At 33.3% G+C, this 23,259-nt stretch overlaps 2 protein-coding genes and 1 long non-coding RNA gene across 10 annotated transcripts in view; all 3 read left to right on the top strand.

Moving 5' to 3' along the window:
- The first annotated feature begins 10,610 nt into the window (after nt 1–10,610).
- Nucleotides 10,611–11,777, top strand: LOC132273266 (uncharacterized). Its single transcript, XM_059774259.1, has one exon. It carries the CDS (start codon nt 10,794–10,796, stop codon nt 11,487–11,489), a length of 696 nt encoding a protein of 231 aa, XP_059630242.1. The 5' UTR covers nt 10,611–10,793; the 3' UTR covers nt 11,490–11,777.
- Nucleotides 11,778–16,715: 4,938 nt separating this feature from the next.
- LOC132273790 (SUMO-conjugating enzyme SCE1-like) overlaps nt 16,716–23,259 on the top strand; it is a 28,935-nt gene continuing 22,391 nt past the window's right edge. The window contains exons 1-2 of one of the 8 annotated variants that reach the window (XM_059774857.1): nt 16,716–17,037; nt 17,120–17,192. In XM_059774857.1, coding sequence (XP_059630840.1) covers nt 16,921–17,037; nt 17,120–17,192 — 190 coding nt within the window. In that variant the 5' untranslated portion in view covers nt 16,716–16,920. Of the gene's footprint in view, nt 17,038–17,119; nt 17,204–23,259 lie in introns of all 8 variants that reach the window. The other 7 variants (XM_059774855.1, XM_059774854.1, XM_059774858.1 and 4 more) reach the window with 7 other exon arrangements.
- LOC132273791 (uncharacterized) lies at nt 17,210–23,041 on the top strand. Its single transcript, XR_009470254.1, has 2 exons — nt 17,210–22,654; nt 22,826–23,041. It is a non-coding gene; the product is annotated as an uncharacterized LOC132273791 (long non-coding RNA).

Here is a 23,259-nt window from a genome sequence, read left to right as displayed (position 1 = left end):
TTTCCATACCTATTAAATAATTATTAAAATAATATTCATACCTAGACCAATCTACCATTTCATTTTATAAAAACTCCTTTGACCTTAATCCCATCCTAGTCAGTTGTCTAATCATTTAAACAACAAATTATAATAAAAGAAATACTCTATTTAATCCCAACCCGATAATGATTTAAATTGTTTAAATCACATATCCAAAATCCAAGTTTTGACAAATCATCCACGTCTTCCCCAATATTATTTTATTAATGTAAAATAATACACTAACCAGTAAGTACTAAACTATTCTCATTTAAGAATATCTAACCCTAATCCAATCCATACATACAACAACCATAGATGATATTTTAATCATCTAACACATAACAACGTAATTATGCTTTGGCAAATCAACCATGCCATTGTAAATATTTTTATTTATATATTGGCAATTCAACCATGCCTCCATAAGTATATTTATTTATACATTGGCAATTCAACCATGCCTCCGTGTATGTATATTTATACATTGGCAATTCAACCATGCCTCCACAGGTATATTTATTCATACATTTAATTAGCAATTCATCCATACTTTCCATATATGTATTCTATTCATACAAATATTTAAGTAATATATTTAATCATTTGACAATTCATCCATGCCTACACTTTAACCATGAATTAACTTTAAAATTAACAATACGCTAAATCATACATAGCCATCACATGCATATTATACGCATATCATTAATTTAACAACCAGCCTATTAAGATATGCCAAATAAGAATGATAATATTAATCATCTTAAATGATTTATATATATATATACCTACACATATGTTATTTAATGTATATATGTGTTTAACACCTTCTTTAATAATCCTTGATTATTTAAAATCAATATACATACATACATACATACATATATATATATATATATATATATATATATATATATATATATATTCATCCTTCCATACAACTCATAGACAAATTAAACTATATATACCCATATATAAATAATTATATATATATATATATATATATATATATATATACACTTCCTTCCCTAACAAATTATTAATTTATTATATTTACACAAATTAGTGCAACTAAATATGTCAAATAGTTTCCTTTAAATACTCCATATTGGTTTAAATAGTTTTCCGACACTTTCTCACTAAAACATAAATATCTCCTAGTAGGATGGGAATCTGATAATGAAATTGGTACCATTGGAAAGAAGACGAAAAATCCTTGAATTTGAGCTCAAGAATGACCCAATTTCGATTTAAAATGACTAAGTTATGACCGTTTTAATTTCTAGTGTCGAATTAGGCCAACATAGTTTCCCACGCGCGCCCACGTGCTTACTATGCACTTGCACGCGCTGGATTCAAGCCTCCTTGTGTGCTGGTATTGGCTAAGCTCTTTCAGCTACCGTGAGCTCACCACACTGAATCCATCACTTCCTTTATGCCGCATCCAATGGTCATAAATGAGTGCGCAAATGAACACGCTCACACTAGATTATTTTCTATTAACTATAATAGATCTAAGGTCCAGATCAGCGAGTGCACCATCTTCTCATGGTCTGCAATACACCAAATAATCCCATAGTTGACCAGACCACTTTTATGGTCCAGATACACATGCGCACCAAAGTTTTATGCGCCGCGATGCACCATATCAATTCACATAAGTTTAATTAATCAAATGGCCCTAATTGGCGTATACAATCAATTCTTTATTGTGCCGCCGCTCCACATGCGCCAGTTACCTAGTATATATATATATATATATATATCCTAACAAATAATAGGAAAATAAATCCTAATAAATTCCTAAAAATATCAAAAAAATTCCAGAAAATTACAGAACAATTCTAGAAAATAAAGAAACCATAATTAACTCTCTTGGGTCACAAATCCACCTATAGATTGATTTTAAAATATACATAACACCTATATATATCAATTAAAATCCAATAATCTAAAAATCAAATATAATAGTTTATACTTTTTAATTATTCCGATCTAACCATAATTTTTAAACAAATAAATTTAATTAAAGCCTTGATACTCAAGGTGAAATTCTTATGAGTTCTAAGAGGAAAGTTAGAGAAAACTCGCCTGAAGGTTTCGAAACGAAACCGACGCTTTAAGCTTTAATTATCTCTTCCAATTCCGACGTCCTCCTTTTCAGATCCGACCTCCTCCTTGTCAGCCCTTCTTCTTCCTCTCTCTCTGTCTGTTTTATTTTTCTAACGTGTAAAACCTTTAACCCTAAAGCCTTATGTGTATTTTTATACACCTTAAATTCCAAATCCTATTCCAACTAGTATTATGAATTAAAATTATAACCTTCTTTTGGTCCAACTTTCCTTAAACCCAATCCAATTAATTTAAATAAATAAGATAATTAATTAAATACTGAAATTAAAATAACTAATTACATGAAGTACATAAACAAACAAGAATTTACAACTAAGTCACACAATACCAATAAAATCAACACACTAATAATTCAATCAATAATCAACCACACAAACAATCAATCATCATACATAATCACGAAATATAACTTAATTAAAATAAGATAATTAATCTAGCACTCAATAAAATAAAATAAATCATTGAAGAATAAAATAAAGTAATTAGTCCTAATTAATTAATCCTTTAAAAATATCGGGGTATTACATTATTGTGGCGACCTTGTGGGCGGGTGTGTGTGAGCGTGTGCATGGGGCACCAGTAGGCTACCACACTGGGCGAGCTACAGGTGCACAATCCCACATCGTCTGGGTGTGGATGGGGCAAGTGCTATATGTAGATTCAACACCCTTCTATGACACAACGCGTTTTAAAGCCGTGATGGCCGTGAACCCATTAGAACTCTGTAATTAAGCGTGCTTAACTTGGAGTAGTACCAGGATGGGTGACCCCCTGGGAAGTCTCTGGTCTGGGTGAGCCAAAAGCGGACAATATTGTGTCTGGCCAGGGTGAGGGTCGTTACAAATGGTATCAGAGCCTGACCCAGCCGGAAGTGTGGCCAACGAGGACGTTGGGCCCCAAAGGGGGGGTGATTGTGGCGACCTCGTGGGCGGGTGTGTGTGAGCGTGTGCATGGGGCACCAGTAGGCTACCACACTGGGCGAGCTACAGGTGCACAATCCCACATCGTCTGGGTGTGGATGGGGCATGTGCTATATGTAGATTCAACACCCTTCTATGACACAACGTGTTTTAAAGCCGTGATGGCCGTGAACCCATTAGAACTCTGTAGTTAAGCGTGCTTAACTTGGAGTAGTACCAGGATGGGTGACCCCCTGGGAAGTCTCTGGTCTGGGTGAGCCAAAAGCGGACAATATTGTGTCTGGCCAGGGTGAGGGTCGTTACACCCAACCTCAAGATTCTTGACTAATGACCATGGGTAAAAGCACTGTGAAATTCTTTCTTTTTTTTTTTTTTTTTTAAAAAAAAGAGTGAGGGAAATCGTACTATTTTATAAAATTGAAAATTAAGTACTAAAAATTTTAAGAGCTGAATTTAAAATGCTGAAAGTGAGGGAAATCGTGCTATTTTATAAAATTGAAAATTAAGTACTGAAAATTTTAAGAGCTGAATTTTAAATGCTGAAATTTTTAAGTGGTAATTAAAAAATAAATTTTTTAAAAATATTTTTGAATTTTGAAGATTCAGTATTTAGTGATGAGTGATGTTCATGCTACTTAAAATTTTACCTCTCATAATGATGTTTAACGTTTTCAATAATATTCAAATTACGAACTTAACCGAATAATCACTTAATCCTTTCATAATTAAACGCCAAATTAAAAACACAACACCTTAGACTTTCGTGGGAATAGGTTTGATTCTAGTCTAAAACCAACCATCTATACAGACATACCCATAATCTGTGCAATAGGTTTGATTCTAGTCTAAAACCATCTATCTAGACACAGACATATCTATACACAATTCGGCACCTTAGACTTTGGTGGGAATAGCTAATGGATCATTGCCAATCCTTAGCATGAAAAAAACCTACATATATATATATATATATATATTGAATAATCAATTATTACATCTCAATGCAATATTTGTATGTATGTATGTATGTGTGTATATAAAAAAACATATATAACATATCTGTAATATGTGCAATGGGTTTGATTCTAGTCTAAAAACCAACTACTCCAAATAGAGGCTTTACATGTCACCTTCCACCACAGCACAAGGTATCCATCCCCATCTATATTTGAGATCAATAAAGGAAAATGTGTTGTGAGGATGAAGGGTCCCAAATGTGCGCTACCCACGTGCTGACAAACATGGTGTCGGCTTAGGCTGTATACATAGGTTCATTCATTCATATACATTTTCTTATTTGGCACGTGATATTCATGTGGTTTGTCATGTCCAATTCATTGAAACTAATCAAGGCCGTACACGTGGACTGCAAACATGGTTTTAGAGATAATCAGAACCGATTGGCGGTGGATGGTCAGATTTTCCAACCTACCCCACCAGTACCCACTTTTTCTTAATATCTTGCTAGTAGATATATAAATAATTGTAAAAGATCTTGCTTGATCATGTGTACTAGGTATATCCAAGTGAAGAAGCAATAACCAGCTACAAGTCATAATTCAAGAAAAATAGGAAATGAAAATTTATGTCATTTTAATCTTTTATTTATTTATTTATTCATAACAATTTTTTAAAAAAATCAATATTAAAAAAAAAAAACAAAACAAAACAAAAAAAAGTTAACATGAGACTTTAACTATTGCAAGGTTTAGTATAGACAATTTTGTCTTTACATATAGAGAGGTTGTTCTTTATTTTGAAGTAAAACGCTCTCTTTTACAAAGTTATTATTTTTTATATTTGGTTGGAGGGATAAATTGAGGGGGTGATAAAAGAAATTTTTTATGTTTGGCTGAACTGAAAATAAAATAAAATAAAAAAAATTGGGATCAATGTTTGTAATTTTCTATCCGCAAAAAACCGGGGAAAAGGAGAGATAAAACAAGATAATAACAAATAAATTTTTATTTTTTATTTTTAACCTTCTTGTTGCATAAGTTGGAATGGAATTTTTTTTTGTAATTTTATATAATGAGGATATATTAATAAAAATCATATTTTCCTTCCTTCCAACCAAACAAAAAAAATGTGACACCATATCCATCTTTTCTACAATTCATTTAATTCAACCAAACAAAATATGAGGGAGACGTTTTTCCTTTCCTACGATGTCTCATCTATCCATTTCCTTCTCCCTTCAGTCCATTTTTCCATCCCTCCAACCAAACGAAACAATTTTTAATAATTATACCAAGTAGTGATTCTTATCCACATATATATATATATATACACATATATATACATACATATGTACTCACACATGCTCACCACTGAGCTAGTTTAGCCAAGTCCCACTCTTCTTCATGAGTGAAAGATATATGTATGATTGCGTTCGTCTTTTATTTTACAGGAGGTGAATTCAAATTTAAATTGAATTTTCGATTGAGTTCAGCACTCAACCATTCATTTCCAACCCCACATGGCTTCTTTTACTTTATGATTAGAAAAATAAAAATAAAAATAAAAATAAAATAAAATACAGTTTAAAAGTTTTTTTTTTCCCTAAAAAAAAGAGGCCCATTGTTCATGTAATTAATTTTTTTAACTAAAACCCACATTAATTTTTTTTATTGTGGGTTAAAAATTTACCATACCCCATACATATATGTGTATAATAAAATTGTTTTTGAGGAAAAAAAAAAAACTAATGCATTTAAGTTACTCCAATTTGCTTCTAAACCTCCTACTATTTAATATATATAATACTCCAAATATAATGAAGCCAATTGTTTTAAAAAGCAAAATTTCTGGTGAGATGCATTTTTGTACACTGTAATTTACTTGGGTTAGTGATATACTGATACTGTAAACCTGCAAACAAACGAGTGTCATCATATATATATATATATATATATATATATATAATACTCCAAATATATTGAAGACAATTGTTTTAAAAAGCAAAATTTCTGGTGAGATGCATTTTTGTACACTGTAATTTACTTGGGTTAGTGATATACTGATACTGTAAACCTGCAAACAAACAAGTGTCGTCATATATATATATATAATACTCCAAATATAATGAAGACAATTGTTTTAAAAAGCAAAATTTCTGGTGAGATGCATTTTTGTACACTGTAATTTACTTGGGTTGGTGATATACTGATACTGTAAAACTGCAGACAAACAAACGTCATCATATATGTGAACCCATGTGTAATTAATCACTTTTCTCATGCAGACAAACTTTGAAGAAAAGAAAGGGTAGACCCTTCACCCTTTCATTTGCTAGGTCTCAAATTATTTGGCATAATGATTTGGTTGCAAGCACAAGTATAAATAAACAAATAACTAAAGAATACCAATATATATATATATATATATATTAGGGCATGCTTCCTCATAGAAATTATATTTCATTATTTGAGTTATGAGTAGTTCTGTTGGTGTGTGTTCTGATAAAAAGATTTAGAGAAATATTTAGAAGTCTTAGGTTATTGAGTTAGGGGAATCCAACTCAAAATGTTAATTTAATATAACGTCACTGGTCATCCGTCAGCTAATCGATGTGAAACTTGTTCGATTAGCCAACAATGTCCTCTCAAATGAAGCACTATGATAGATATAACGTCACCGGTCATCCCATCGGCTAAAGGATCTTGAGTCCACATACAATTTCTTGGACTTGGCTCTTATACCAATTGTTGTGATGGAGTACTTAATTCAAAAGGTTAACCTATTAGATAGAATGACCCTTATCTTGTATAAGTCTGAGACTTCTTTCTTCACTAACTAATGTGAGATCATTCGACCACTCGATGTAAGCTAACGTAGAAAAATACATTCATACTGCTACAATATTAATGGCATGGCATCACCAAAGATTGATTATATATTGACGCTTAATCATAGGGTCTAATAAAATATAAATCCATTTTACTTTGTGCAAACAGGCAGTTTTGGACGGATGTACCATCTCCCGCCCTTATCCCCGTTTAAGTTACCCCGCCCCGCCCCCGCCCCCGCCCCCACCGAAAATGAACTAAACGAGGTACCCTCCTACCCCATACCCCACTCGTTTAAGTTTTCTCACCCCCGCGGGCACCCGCCCTGTCCCATTTACTTCCAAACTCCCACCATTAATTTGTTTCCCTAACTTCTGCACTCAAATCTAACAAGACCAAACAAATGAAGAAAAATATGGTGAAATTAGGATTTAGGGTTCTTTTTGTTAGAAATTTTGAATGAAAATAGTTTCATTAGTTATCAACAGATGCCTTTGACTGAACAAGTGTGATCACTGATTAGTTGTGGGATGAAGAGATGCAACCCAAAATCAATAGACATAACGTATTCAATGTAAACCATTGCAACCTATTACAATGGGTGTGTCTGGTATAAATAGACACATAAATGATTGTGTCTAGTGACAAAGAGACACATATAAATGGTTGTATTCAATGATGAAGAGACATATATAATAGTTATGTCCAATGATAAAGAGACACACCCAATCCGAAAAGGCATTTCTATTTCTATAAATACCCCCTTGAGCTGCCATTTGCAATTCCTTCATTTTTCCATTCACTCTCCCTCTCTCAACATGAACCCAACCTAAGTGGATGTGGTTGCAAGTTATATGGTCAAATGGTTCGAACAATTGGACCAAACATTTATAGCAATGAGTCATATTGCAATTGGTCCAAGCCAAATGGTTTGGATCGGACCCAATTCATTCTTTATGTAGGAAAGATACATTTTTGAGTCAGAGAGAGTATTACACAGAGGAGGTTTGCCGTATCCACGAGTTTATAGTGCTATTACAGGTGGTTGTAGACCATTGTATCCTACGAGACAAGCATCACAGAGTTCATCAGTACCATTTGTAATTGTCTTAATGACATAGTATTCAATACTAGTCGTAGTCCAGGTTCTTTATTTATTATTATTATTTTAATTTACATATTTAATTAAATATCGAATTACATATTTAATTAATTATTTTTAGCATATTATTAATTATCTCATGACATATTAGTATAAGGTTAATTATATCTTAAATGTCATTTGAAATATACATTTTTCAACACTTTTCTCTTCTAAGCATAACGCACAATTTATTGAGAAATTCATACAGAAAGACCTATAAAACCATCAATTCATAAACTTCCATTCAGATTTTTTGATGGTTTAATTTTTCTTCTTTTTGTCATATATTTTCCAACACTTATAACTTAAATGTATATTTATATATATATATATATATAAGAATAAATTAATAAATAAGAAATATAAACGGAGTTGGATGGGAAGGGTGACCTTCCCCGTCCCCGTGCGAGTTTTTACTAATAAAAATTATTTCCATCCAATTACATTAAATGGTTCTCTAAGATCATTATAAACGGGGCAGGGCAAATATTCGTTCCCACGGGGCAAATTATCACCCCTGTTCTTATGTGACAAACTTACAAAACATAATTGGTGTTGATGACACCCGTGAATTATTTGCTATCAATATGAATATTTTACTAAAATGTCCTTTTGTATGAAAAGGCAATGCCTATCAAAGCCAGCGAAGTGTTTCCGGGCATGCCCGTGAAGAATGCAGAAGACTCCAGATTAATGGTTTTCCTACCCCCATATCTCGCTTGGGTAAATTAATCTCTCAAAAAACTAAATTATATATTTATATATTTGTTTGGGTATGGGAGAGGAGACCTACAAAAACGTCTCAGCATTCAAATTTCAAGCCAAATCACGACCATCCAATTTAAAAGTCATTATTAGTGTCAAGTATTTATTTATATATTTTAAGATGCGTATCTCAGACTTTTTTCATAAAACAAAAAAGTCATTATCCACTGCTTGTCTTGCCTACAATCTTGTTATAAATAGTTTCATTTATATATTGTATCCACCTCTTAATCATACTAACTTGCGTTTGGTTTTATAAAATTAGAGTTTTAAAATTAAAATTGGTAAAATTTGAAAATAGTAATTTAAAAAATTAAACTAATTTTTTTTTTTTTTTCAATTCTACCAATTTCAATTCTAAGACTTCAATTTCTTGCAGCCAAACATAACTACGAGTATTTGTTGCGAAATTAAACAGAAAACACATAAAGAATATCAAATACACAATAAATGCACACAAATTTTTACTATTGTTCAGTTAAAATTAATAATCTCGCATTCTTATGATTTTTAAATTATTATTTAGTTTCCTTATTGTAAAATTTTACTTATTTAGAATCTGATAATCTTAGATTCTTAGGATTTTTTAGTTTGAATTTCTTATACTTATCTAGCTAGTCTCCTAATTATTATTTAGTCTCCTTATTGTAAGATTTGACTTAGTTAAAATATGATAATCTCACATTTTTTAATTTCTTATACTTATCTGGTAGTTTCTTGATGTTATTTAGTTTTCTTATTGTAAAATTTTACTTGTAATAGAATTTCAGTTATTCTCTCTCTCTCTCTATATATATATATATAAATATATATATGATTTTACTCAATGGAAAGGCTATGCCATAATTTTCTCATTCTTTTAAACCTTTTAAAGATAACATAACAAGTACAGAAATTGTCAAAATATCCTGTATTGTGCTCGGCAAAGTATATAGTATTTATCAGGCTTCACATTATCCATTAACATTGGATTAAACCAATATACAGTATTTATTAGACTCTACATTATTCATCAACATTAGGTTAAACCAAAAATCAAGATTTAACATTTCATACTTAGGAAGACATTGTCCGTTTTATATGCATGTGTGTTGGTAGGAGACATCCCTTTATAAATATCGAACTTTTTCTATAATAGGATTGAACTTTTTCTATCATAGGATTGAGACGCGGTCACAAAAAATTATTTTAAGTCATAAATAATATAATATGTCTATTTTACTAAAATGCCCTTTTGTATGAAAGGCTAGTCTATCAAAAAGATTCAAAGCCAACAAAGTAGCCTTCAGGCATGTGCATGAAGATTGCAGAAGACTCCAAAACCTAGAGAATGGTTTTCATCTCCCCCATCTCTCACCCCTAGGAATTGTCTCCCACCAAACTCAATACTTTCTTATTTTTCGGGTGTGGAAGTGAACAACTGAAATGTCTCAGCATACAAATTTCAAAACTTCAATCCAAATCATGACTCATTCAATTTCAAGGAGACAAATGCATCATAGACACATTGGACTTATACAGCAAATTAATTAATATGCATTCTGCCCTTGTAGCCATCGTTTTAATTTGTCAAATTAGAAAAACATTATTATATAACTCAATCAATAATTGTTCAAGTGTCACTATTTTTGTATGGGAATAACTTCATATTTTATATTTATAACATTCTCTTAGGGGTAAACTAATAACAATCCATTGCTCATTTGATTTTTAAAAGAAAATTCTATATATTTCTTATAAGGTTTTACTATGGACTTTACTCTAATGTTATCTTAAAATATACTCCTACAGAAATAGCCTTGTCCAAAACATACAACTACATTTGACAAAATCAAGTCTCTCTCTCTCTCTCCCCCCACGCATATAAGAAAGTCTTTTACAAGATCAACCCTCCAATCCACCACTCCTCTCATCCATCACCATCTCCACCACTTCTCTCTCTCTCTCTCTCTCTCACACACACACACACACACACAGAGTAGTACCAGGATCAAGATCAAGATCAAGAGGCTAGGAAAAATGGGGAATAGATACAACCACCATCTTCATCATCATCAAAACCTCCATAACAACACCACATACTTGCCAATTTTGTGTTCACGCCCATCCATCAAAGATGTCCACCTCTCCCGATGGCACGACCGCTCCACCACCTCTTCCTCCGCCTCCTCCACCTCCTCCTCAAAGGACCCTTCGTCGCCGAGAGTCAGCTGTGTAGGCCAAGTCAAGATCAGAAACAACAAAACCACCATCATTGCCTACGCAACTCCCACCAGACCCACCACCACCACCACCACCACCACCACCAAAGACAACCACAACCTCACACCATACTCCAAGCTCAAAAGGCTCTTTTCTACCAAAAATCTCTCCACCACAGCCACCACCACCACTAGAACTAGTAGTACTGGTGTAAGTTGTAGAAGAGAGATGATGATCATGGGTAGTCCGAGAAGAAGGTCCAAGTGTAGAGATGAAACCAGAACTAATAATTATGAAAGAAGAACTAATAATTATGTTCATCCGGTGGTGGATGTCGCGGAGATGGATCCACCATTGCCGGTGATCAAGAAGGTGCAACAACCCGGGGAGGGCCGTGATGAAGTCAACCTTTGGAAGAGGAGGTCTGCTGCTCATGGGGTGGCACTCAAAAGTTTAAAGATTCAACAAATTCATATACCCAACAATCATTTTCTTCAACCAACCACTGTGTGAACAAGACAGACTCCAATTAATTTGAGGTAATTAATATCTTGGGGGAATTAAAAATGTAAATTATTTGTTTTAATTTTCTAAGTAAAATGTAGAGTTTAGATAAATGGTGAAAAAAAAAAAAAAGGCCAAAAAGGTCATGGCCCTCTCTCTCTCTCTCTCTCTTTTCAAATTTAAATTTTTTTGGTGGGATAGGGATAAAAGAGGTCAGTAATCATAAGAAACTTAATTTTTTGTATGCCAATCTTTATTTAAAGTTTGGAAATTAAAGGATGACCTTTTTTAATATCAGATGGTTTGCCTTTTAGCACCTAATTTTTTTTTTGTTTAGTTATTGATTGTTGTTGATCACATGGTAAATTTATGTGCAACTACCACCTTAATTTAATAGCTCCACAGACTTTGTTTGAAATGCTCAGATTTGGTGAAATTGGAATTCAAAATGGAATTCCTAGATTTGGGAATCAAATTTAAAATGGAATTGGATTCACGGAATTTGAAACTCCAAAACATAGTGTCCTCAAATCCCGTGAAAATTGGTGAAATTTTATTAGAACAAATTTATTTAGTTGTAAGCTTTTAAATTATCAAATTTGCCCTTTTTTCTTCAATCCCATTTCTTTTCCAATTTCAAATCCCAAAACAAATTTGCTCCAATCCAAGTGCTATAAACATCATCTACATTTGTAGAAATATCATGTTTAGTTCAAAAGCATGTTCATCAATGGGGTATCATGCATTTGTAGACAGCAATGGATGGGTGTGTTTTTGTGTGTCTGTGTTGTGTGTTTGTGTATGTATGTATTTGGCAATCATCATTTGCTGGTTTAATCACATGGACAAGTACCATGAGCTTAACTCAATATGTGTGGAAAAATACAGTAGAATACATAAATCCATAATTATAAGGATAACCAGATTTAGACTTTTGCCCTTCCCACTGTGAAGGCAAAAGGCACATGCCCTGCTCTGATTTCATTTTGGCAGTGAACAAATTCAAAACTCAGTTACTGAATGGTAACAATCCCAACATATTACATAGGGAAATGGCATATCCAATGCACTGTAATGTTTTTCCTTCTTTCGAACTCGTGATCATAATAGAGCAATATTCCCGTTGTGTCAAGACTCGCCCTCTAAAACCGACATCTTACATGTCTTTGTCATATGGCATTCAGCTATGCATGTAGAAGAACTTCAAGCACAGCATTGGAGAGACAACAGTTCACAAATCTGAACTTCTCATTGTTTCATGGGCTCAATTTTCTATTTAATTTATACAAAAAAAGGGTTGTGTCACCTTTCAACGTGCGGTAAACAAAGAGAAATTAACAAAAGCAATCAAATCAAGAATTCAGCTTCTACCCTGAAATATTAAAATTTGTTTTCCCTTTTGCAGCCATTTGATTGAGAAAACATTTCATATAAGTATTTAAGTTGGGCATCTCATCTTAATTTTTTTCTTTTCTAGATGTGGACGCCTGAGAAGAGTTCATTTCTTGTGAAGATCTCTCAAGAGTTTTTGCTTAGATGAAGAAATCTACTTCAATAAACTACCACTTGTGTTCAAGAAACAACAAAATTAATTATTTAAATTATTTATGCAAGCGCGACTAGCCATAAATGTTTTTTTTTTTTTCAAATTTTAAGAGAGTAATATTATTTTTCATCGACCAAGCAATGAAAAATTCAAAAATTATAATAATTAATGAGCTTGAAAAATAATTAGCTTATCATTTAAAGAATTAGGTAATTAAATCTACTCCACAACAACAACTATAATTATTTTTGAACCAAAATTTTTTTATGTTAATGAACACCATTTTTTTTAAAAAAAAAAAAAAAAAAAAAAATCAATTAATTGTTCATATTTACATTTTAATTTATTTTTTTAGTTAGTACTCACACACACATACATCCACTAAGACTTGAATCCCCTAATCTCTCTTTAGAAAACAGATGTCTGGTACCGCTATGCCATTGGTCCGCTAGTTCATATTTACATTTTAACCAATCTTACTTTTTAAAAACACTCTAGCCATGCAAAATGAGTAATTAATGAAGATTAACCTGGCTTTCTTTTTAATTACTAAGCCGATTAAATTATTAAATTTGGAATTGAAATTAGAAAAGAATTTGAGTTGGAATTAAAAATGAATTACGTTTGTGTTTTTGAAATAAACTCAAATTTAAATGAGATGAATTACTTCTTATGTACTTTTTATGTGCGGGTGTAAAAAGATTGAAAAGGAAATAAATTTTGTGCTTACATGTATATATATATATATATATATATATATATATATATATGTAGATAGGTAAAAGGAGGTTTGTAGAGAGGTGAGATTAGTAAGTTAAAAGGTATAATCTTTTCACTTAGCTATTTTTCAAATCTCATCAATTATTTTTTCAAAACTGTCACCATTTTTTTGCCTCTGATTTTTTTTTTTTTTTCTTTGAAATTTTTTTCTTTAAAATACTTTTTACAATGAGTAAATTACACTGACCTCCTGTAAAGTTTAGGTAAATGCAACGACCCGAACTTGAGGGTTTGAATTGCTAACCGGATCCTTACCCGAACCTAAGGTTCTGTAAAGATATTATGGTCAATTCCAACGTCGATACATGATATGCATGCCATCCCAAGGCTTATACAAAAAAATTATATCACAAATACAAAAGATGTCAAAATAGTCTACTAACCCATTCAAACTTGTGGAGGAGCGTCATCCGTCACTTCCTTCCCATGACCTAAAAAATGTAATAATATGATGGAGTGAGCCAACCGCTCAGTAGGATGTGTCTAAAACACACCTCTTACGACCCCGTGAACCCACATAAGGAATAGAATACAAGTGAACGAGATTATGCCTTGGGAAGCAAGTAAAACAGTAATAATATCAACAAATACATACAAAAATCATCCGACTACCAAGTGTGCCATATATGCCAATGATATGCCATGCCATGAAATGTCGCTCCCCATTTCCGAAATAATACAGTTTCACCTTTCTAAACCGTTAGTGCAATCCGACCCAAGGAGACTCCAAGGCTTCACGAGAAGAGGATTGGCTAACTATCCACGACCACAAAGCAACGCCTAAGCATAGTATCCGGCCTAGGTAGCTCAACCACGCTAAGGTTTCTCCTTAGTCCCCTCTAGACTACATTAATGCCGCAGACCACTAGGCGTCTGGGTTTTTGCAAACACTTTTCCAAAACTTTTTATCCCAAAACAATTTATTTTGCTTTTCAAAAATATTTTTCCCCTTTTCCTTTCCCAATGGAATACATGAATGTTTCATGCTACACAATTTTAATATTAACAATGAAATCTGAAGTAAATCAATAATTCTCAACAATATACACATACCTCATGTTTAAATAAACAATTTAAACATATTGAACAAATCAAGGTATAAATTGAATATATTTTCATCACATCAACTCAAGGAATATGTAATTGAGCCAATTATTCACATAATTCACATTATCATATAAGACCCTAAACACCATAGGTCAAATAATCAAATTAAATATGTTTATAAGCATATTTAAGGGGAAAAATTCACTAGGATTAAAGAAATTAAACACTCCTACCTCAAAAGTAGCCAAAATGCATCCCCGGTCGGAAAAGTCAACGCTGATCAACAACGTCAATGCCGGTCAACAATGGCGTAACGGAAAATTGTTTGGTGGGTACGTAGCCGACAACGAGGAGATTTTACTATTCCAAAGGCGTGTCTCCAGAATCCGACTCCAAGTGACCCATAATCCCCTCCAAAGCCTTAGAACTAAAAATTTCAAAAATTCGTAAAATAATCACCTCTCCTCCAAAAATTAAATCATTTGACTATGTAATAGAGAACAACGAGAAGAATATTTTCCATCAAGGAACCAAGACCAGAAACCCTACCGATTGGCCGAAAAATTTAGGAGAAATCTAAAGCTTAAAAGAAAGAAAAAAGAAAAAGAAAAAGGAAAAGAAATTTGAGGGAGGGAGAAGTGGTGTGAGAGAGTGAGAGAACTGAGTCAGCAGAAATGGCCTTATGGCCATTAAAAATGGAAAACATTAGTGGGTCCCATCAGCTTTATAAATATCTCACCCCTTTTAACATATATATATATATATATATATATATATATATATAGTAACCACTTTATCACCACACCAATAATCATACAATTAGGTAAATGTACACAAAATAATGATGTAAGAAATGCAATGGACCCATGACACAATCCCTGTGCACAACAACCCCAGTAGCAGGTCCCACCTAGGACCTCCTAATTTGAAAAACAAAAAAAAAAATTACCGAAATGGCAACCAATGCATTTCCAAGAGTCCTGAACTCAGGGAAATGCTCCAGCCAGCTCTCAAACACACCCGACACACCCAATGATGTCCGGCATGTAAAACGAGACAAGGATTTAAAATAATCCAGAAAATCAGAAAAATCCCAGAAAATGGAAAATGATAAAAATTGGAAACGTTACAGCAAAGTACACACGGTTAGGTAGTTGAGCATTATTATTTTAATTTCTACTATGATTTGGCATGTGTGTTCAACAACACCCCTACCTTTTTTCTTCTGGTCCAAATTTTATAAAATGACAATTTTATCTTTTCCTTGTATAAAAAGACAGTAGGGTAAATTACATTAACCTCCTCTAAAGTTTGAATAAATTACACACGTGTCACGTAAATTTTCAGATTAACAAATATTTTTAATATAATATATTATATTATATAATGGCATTACTGACTTTTTACACTCAAAATCACCTTGTGGCAGTCGGCAAACAGGTTTAGGGGAGGTCAAAATAATAAACGATAAACATTCTACTAGTAAGTAATTTATTTGTACCTCATAGCACGCCAATGTAATTTACCCTTTTAAAATCTAGGTGAATTTTTTTTTAATTTTAATTCTTACAAACCCTACATTTCACGACCCTGATCCATAGGACTCAAATCATGAACGGATACAAATCAGGCTTTTACCCAAGCACAAAAGATAAACCAAGAGTCTATAAGCTTATGATTGTGGATTCGTCCACTTTCTTCCCGTTACCTGAAAATATTATAGGATAAGCAACACTTGCCCAGTAAAGAGTGGCTAAGAGCATCTCCAACCTAATGCTATTTGGGCTGTTATTTGTAAAATATAGCAGATGGGCTTCAATTGGGCTCTCCAATGGGCTGTCATTTCCCTTGCCAAATTTTAACTTTGCCAATTCTAGTACCAATTGTAGCACAAGAAATGGCTATTGTTATTTCGCTCATATGTCTCTAGGGCAACAGAGAGAGAGAAGAGAAGGGCAGCAACAGACGAGGAGGACGAGAGAGAGAGAGGGCTGCTCTTTTTCTTCTGTAAAAATTATATATATATATATATATAGAATAGAGAATTTTAGAGAGAGAAACTGAAGAATGTCTGGAGGTATTGCGCGTGGTCATCTTGCCGAGGAGCGAAAAGCATGGCGGAAGAATCACCCTCATGTTCGGCACACCACCCCTCACCCCTCTCTCTATTTATATATAACGATTGTATATAATCTAGGTTCTCTTTTCGTTTTTAATTTTGAATTAGCTTTTCGGAATTCGTTATAATCGAGGAGTTTGATTGTAGGGTTTTGTTACAAAGCCAGAGACTTTTCCCGATGGTTCAGTGAATCTGATGGTGTGGCAGTGCATAATCCCTGGTAAGGCTGGGGTAAGTTTTCATCATCTTTTAATTTGCAAATTCTTCACAAACCTCATGTATTATTTCAATTTTACTGGTATGTGAAAGCACTAGTATTTTGTTTCTTGATTCTATATTTGTTTTCTATTTCTACTCATTGTAATGGTTGCGATGATTATTCCCAAAATTGGTTAGTTAGTTTGGTTACTTCCCTAGTTGTTTTTGCTCTGCCCAGTGTTTAAAAAATTTCAATTTCATTCTAAAAATCCAGCATGGGCTTTGTATTTGGGATCCAAATTTCTCTCTCTGTGCATATGTTTTGTGTTGATTTGATTTCCATGTGTGTGTATATGTATTTTGCAGTCTTCAATTCAATTTCAGTGTTGATTTGTTGATTGGCTTCCTTTAGGTATTCTTTCTGCGATTTCCCAATTGGGTTTTGATACTTAATGATCTGTTTTACAAGTATGTTTATTGGGTAATTGCTAATTTAAGCTCCAGCCTCCTAATATGAAGTCAATTTTGGATTAATTTCCATTATGTGTATTAATATGAAGTGATTTTTGGATTAATTTCCATTATGTGTATTATTATGCTGCTGTCTGGCCAAGAATCATATCTTGTGGGAAATCAATGTGTTTTTGTTATTGGATAAGCTTCAATTGTATGGATGTTGAACTTATGCTAATAGTTTATGCAATTATATGGATGCTTTATTTTTTTTGGAATAGAATCTAGATGTTTGCTGGTTTGCTATTTTAATGTTGGTAAAACATTGTAGTGAATAGATCAGATTAATTAAGTGAGATTCAATTATTTATTCTCTCTCTACGCACCACACACACAATTATTTTCAACTAGATCATCTTTTAACTTTTAAGCTATGTTGGACGAGGATCTATACTATATTTACACAATTAACTATTAAAATGACTTGGAAGAAATAATTCATCTAATTCAGTTGTTGTGTTCTCTGTAATAGGAATTGATGAATTGACTTGACTGTCCCAACCAGTTTCATTTGGATTTTCAGTAGAATCACAAGAACTAGGTTTAATTTTACACAATTAACTATTTTAGATTTTTGCTTCTTTTTAATTAGGTTTAATTTTAGTTTCCTTCTAATGTCTACAATTTGACATGGAATGTGCCTAATATTAATATTACTAATGCAAATATGAATAGTGGGAATGGTAGTTGAAAAAAAATAATGGTTGTGTCAAAAAATAGCATTTTGCATGAAATGCGTTATTGGAACAGAATTGCTAAAATGTAGCATTTTGACACTGTAACACCTGTCAAAATATAAATTTGGCATGCGAAAATAGCTTTTAACATTAGAGATGCTCTAACACACACCTCCTATAGCCATTCCAGAGAAGAGGAATATAGGAAAAAGGGATCATTATTTGAAGGGAAAATTCTTAAAATTTAATGTGTGAGCATCATTAATCATATAACAGAATCTTATAAAGTATGACATAAAAAATAAGGAACCAATATGCTTCAATGCTAGGTGGATAATACATGTCATGAATTCACATACACCAACCACCATGCTCATCCCGACTTGACCCACACCAAAACCGTCAAAACGACTCGGTAAGGTATCTGTCTTCACCACGAGCAAGTTGGTAATCTATCTCTGGGATAGAATTCTTTAACACCATTTGGGGCCTAGAATACTCAACCCTCTAGGTCGGTTAGCCTACCCAGAAACGGTATCTGCTGACAATTTTGATTTTTCACAAACATTGGTCCACAAAACTTTGAAAATTTATCCCTACATATAAACCACTACACACCCCCACATAATGCATGTGTGATGAGTGAGCACAACATGTTCATTACGCAAATTATTATGGATTCCATCAAATGATTATAACATTGTATTGATCATGCTTTCCAATACCAAATTCAATAACATAGTATCCTGCTAACAAGTTAGTAACCATATTACCAAACATATTAGATGTTAAAAATAAAGAGAGAGTAGAGAACTCTATATTGTATTGATATGAATAATATAAGAATATATAGGGGTTTATATAGGAGACGACATGTGAGGAGAACAAGTAAACCTAAAGTGGTCCTAAACCCTATATGATAAACCTATACATAGTAACAATATATATATATATATATATATATATAACAGCCCCCTCAAAGTCAAGGTGGGTTATATGAAGCCATATTGAGTTTGAACATATATAATCCTTTCACCCTAATGTGGTTGACGTGGCACCGACGTTAACATGATTGATGACATGGCAACTAAAGTTGCAGGTGACTTGGCACTACTGCTGGCACCTCTGCTGCGTGGCAACTGACGTGGTAGGTAATGTGGCACAACTACTGGTACCATTGAAGAATGTGTCTAATGTTGCACCAATGCTGACATGTCAGGTGACGTAGGGTGGATCTGTGAAGATCTTGGAGGTAGGTGCGGAACGTGAATAAGTTGACATTGCCGTCCCCGGTGGTAATAACTATAAACTGATGGGTGATGAATTTATGAAGATTCACCTCGTTGAAGGCGCGTGTAAGCGTATAATGACCATTGATGGCACGAGGTGGTGCTGTGACGAAGATGATCCGACATGTTGAGGTGTGAGATTACCGCTGGTGCGCGTGAAAGCACATGGAAGAGTAGGATTACCACTTGAGGCGCATGGTGGTGTAGTGACAAAGCTGATCCATCACGTTGAGTATCTCTGAACGAGGCATTTCGTTAAACAACGAGGCTTCCCTATACGGGGCATCCTAGGCAGGGCTTCTCTGAACGAGGCATCTCGTTGGGTTTTTCGAAAGAAGACTTAGACAACGAGGCTTCTTTGGACGGGGGCATATGAAGATCTTAGAGTGTGGAAACGTGAGTTTACTGGTTGACCACCGCCGAGGATGGAGCTAATGGTGCCATCCCTAATGACTACAATAAACTGATAAACTGTTTACCAATAATCGAAAAACTCCAATACCATGTTAGAAATAAAGAGAGAATAGAGAACTCGGTATTATATTGATGTGAATAATATGAGAATACATAGGGGTTTATATAGGAGACTACATGTGTGGAGAGCAAGTAAACCTAAACCCTATATGGTAAACCTATACATGATAACAATATATATATTCTAACATTAGATATGCTATAATATCAAATTAAGCAACAAGAGTGTGAATTACTCCACTTACAACTATATATCATGAAAATAAGCTTAAATGCACAAGCATGATCATAATCACATATGATTGTCAAATTATCAACAAGTAGAGTATGTTAAGCCAAATTTTAACACAACTCGATCATGAATTCATCACTTTGGTATCCAAGAAGCAAGAAACTAACAAGAAATAAATATATCTAGGGAAATTAGCAAAATAAAGACACAATTAGCATACTATAGCACAAAATTCACATAGAAAACTCACAAAGACCATCAAATAATAGTGGAGGAGCCTAGCTTCTTAAATACTACTCCCTCTATCCCAAAAAGATGTCATGTTTTAGAAACCGTGACTCACAAAAAAAAGATGTCTTATTTTGGAAACCGTGACTCACAAAAAAAAAAGATGTCCTATTTTAGAAACCGTGACTCACAGTCACAGTTTCTAAAACATGACATGTTTTTTTGGATAGAGGGAGTAGTATTTAAGAAGTGTTTTGGAAATCGTGACACACAGATTGTGAGTTACGGTTTTCAAAACAGGACATCTTTTTTGAGACAGAGGGAGTATTAATCTTTTTTTAACAAGAGAGATGGAGAGAAATGAAAATTGAACTGATTTAGTTAAGCTTAACCGAAAATCAATTGAATAAGGCAGTTAAACACGAACACGTTTGGACCGAAGAACAAGTTTCAACAAGACACTCAATACCAACACTTGTGAATTAGGTGATGTTTAATAAGATTAAAAATTTAAGTATTGAATTTATATTTTTTGACAAGTTAAAGGACTAAAATTTAAGTGTTATGTATAAAATACGATTTTGTTTTTCCTTTTTATTTTGTTCATTCATGATGGTGAGATTCTTTTGTGAGAAGGCTTTAATTTTGGGTGATGAAGAAAGATTGCATTTCTTTGACCAGATCATTGCATTGGGATAAAGAAAATTCAAACTTCAAGAAAAATAATTCTCTAGCCATCCTTTCGATTTCATTTTACATATTTTTTTGTAAATTAATGCTTCGACCAGGACATACAACAAACTTATGCCAATTTATTGTCTCACCAAACCCTCTCTTAACTCGATCACTTTCTCTCCATTTTGACTCCGATTTCTCTCTCTTTACTGACAAAAACTTTCTTTTAAGTCCTTTATGTTTCTCTGACCTAGAATTCGATATTCCTCGCTCAATCACTCTCTCATTTCTACACTATCTAATTTCTCTATTTTATTTTAAAGATAAAAAAATTATATTAATATTAAGTATATAGTATATACAACCTAAAATATGAAACACGTACATTTCTAGGAAGGAGTCGTACCCGTGTCGGATACCGACACTCCTCAGATACGTAGCCTACACTTCATATACGTGTTCATAAATAAAAATAAATTTTTATTATTTTGGACACTTTTCCGACATTTCAAAAATATTTATAATACAAGTCGAACTGGTAATCTTAAAAATAATATTAATATATTTTAAAGTATTCAACTTTTTTTTTGCAGAAAAATTAACATTATACACATACAATCAAAAGCGAATTATTATATAATATTTGTTCATTTAAAATAAAAATACTGTGACAAAGTAGTGGAATAACTATATATATAATATAAAAGTCCTTACACCCTTAATATAAAAATTAGAAATGAATTAAGTTTTATAATATTATTACCAAATAAATAAATTTTCATATTTATATATACAGTGGTGTCCAAGCTATACGTGTCTTACTATTTTAAAATTTATCGTGTCTATCTATCGGTATCCGTGTCCAAGACCTTGCTACATGGAACCCAACTAATGGACCCAAAAAGCCGAAAGGTAACCAACCATGACCAGTGCAGTCACTATTCCGGTGATACAGCAATTATAGGCAATTGCAGAGTGAATTTATTCACCATTGAAGTTTCAATCCGGAGGCCGCGGTGGAGGACGAAGGATGGAGCAAGGAATATCCTATTCGCATACAATAGCCTGTCAATCGGAGTATCAATGGGTGTATCAGCCATCAATTTTAATCTGGTTGATTCGAGGATGAGAATTTTCCCTAAGCTTTTTCTTCTCGAATACTCTGCAATTACGCTCTGCCCAAGGGATGCAAGTGCCAGACGAGATGTGGGTGCTCTGTAATCCCGCGAATTACCCTTCCAATGGTGTGATGCCCCCAGGCTACCAGTTCATTCCATGAGTTGGGAGAACATGGAAACCACAAGGTGCTTGTATAAATGCCCAAATGGGTGCGTGAAAGGAGCATTGGAAGAGAAGGTGGCTAAGTTACACATGGGAGCAATGGAGACTTGATTAGGTATGTTTTTTTTTTTTTTAATCATTGGCAAGAAACTCATCCACGTCACTTAACACACCTATTTTGCTCGAGTCGAACCCTCACCATGGGAAATGCTGATTTTTTTGTTTTGTTTTGTTTTGTTTTGTTTTGTTTTTTTCTTTTTTTTTTGGTCATTCGCCACTCTTCAAGGAAGACATACTGATGACCATTTTCTAATAAGAAGGCTCTAAAGATACAAGTATGCTAATTTCTCCCTCTTGTCTGAAGGTGCATTGTAACAATTGGTACTCTCATTATAGTTGCATTAATGGCTCAAATCAAACAATAGTGGGAAGCCTAGTTTCTTAAATACTATTATTGTTTTTTACCCAAAAAAAAAAAAAAAAAAAATTAAATTAAATAAAAGAGAGAGAGAAAGAAATAAAAATGAAAATTGAACTGATTGAATTAAGCTTAACCAGAAATCTTAAAGCTTAAAAAAGCAAGGGCCAGTTTTCACAATTGAATCTTGAGTTAATTAACCTACTGAAGCCGCTAGAGAGACAAAAGATGCAACATAAGCAAGGAAAAGCCAGAGCTTCAACCTGCAATTTCGGAAATTGCAAAAATAATGAGGATTAATT

Source organism: Cornus florida, unplaced genomic scaffold (genome assembly GCF_030987335.1).
Source record: "Cornus florida cultivar Cherokee Brave unplaced genomic scaffold, ASM3098733v1 CherokeeBrave_3.0.0_Hap2_Chr09, whole genome shotgun sequence".
NCBI classification, from domain to species: domain Eukaryota; kingdom Viridiplantae; phylum Streptophyta; class Magnoliopsida; order Cornales; family Cornaceae; genus Cornus; species Cornus florida.
Note: the sequence above shows the minus strand (reverse complement) of the source record. Positions and strands in the feature narration are given on the sequence as shown.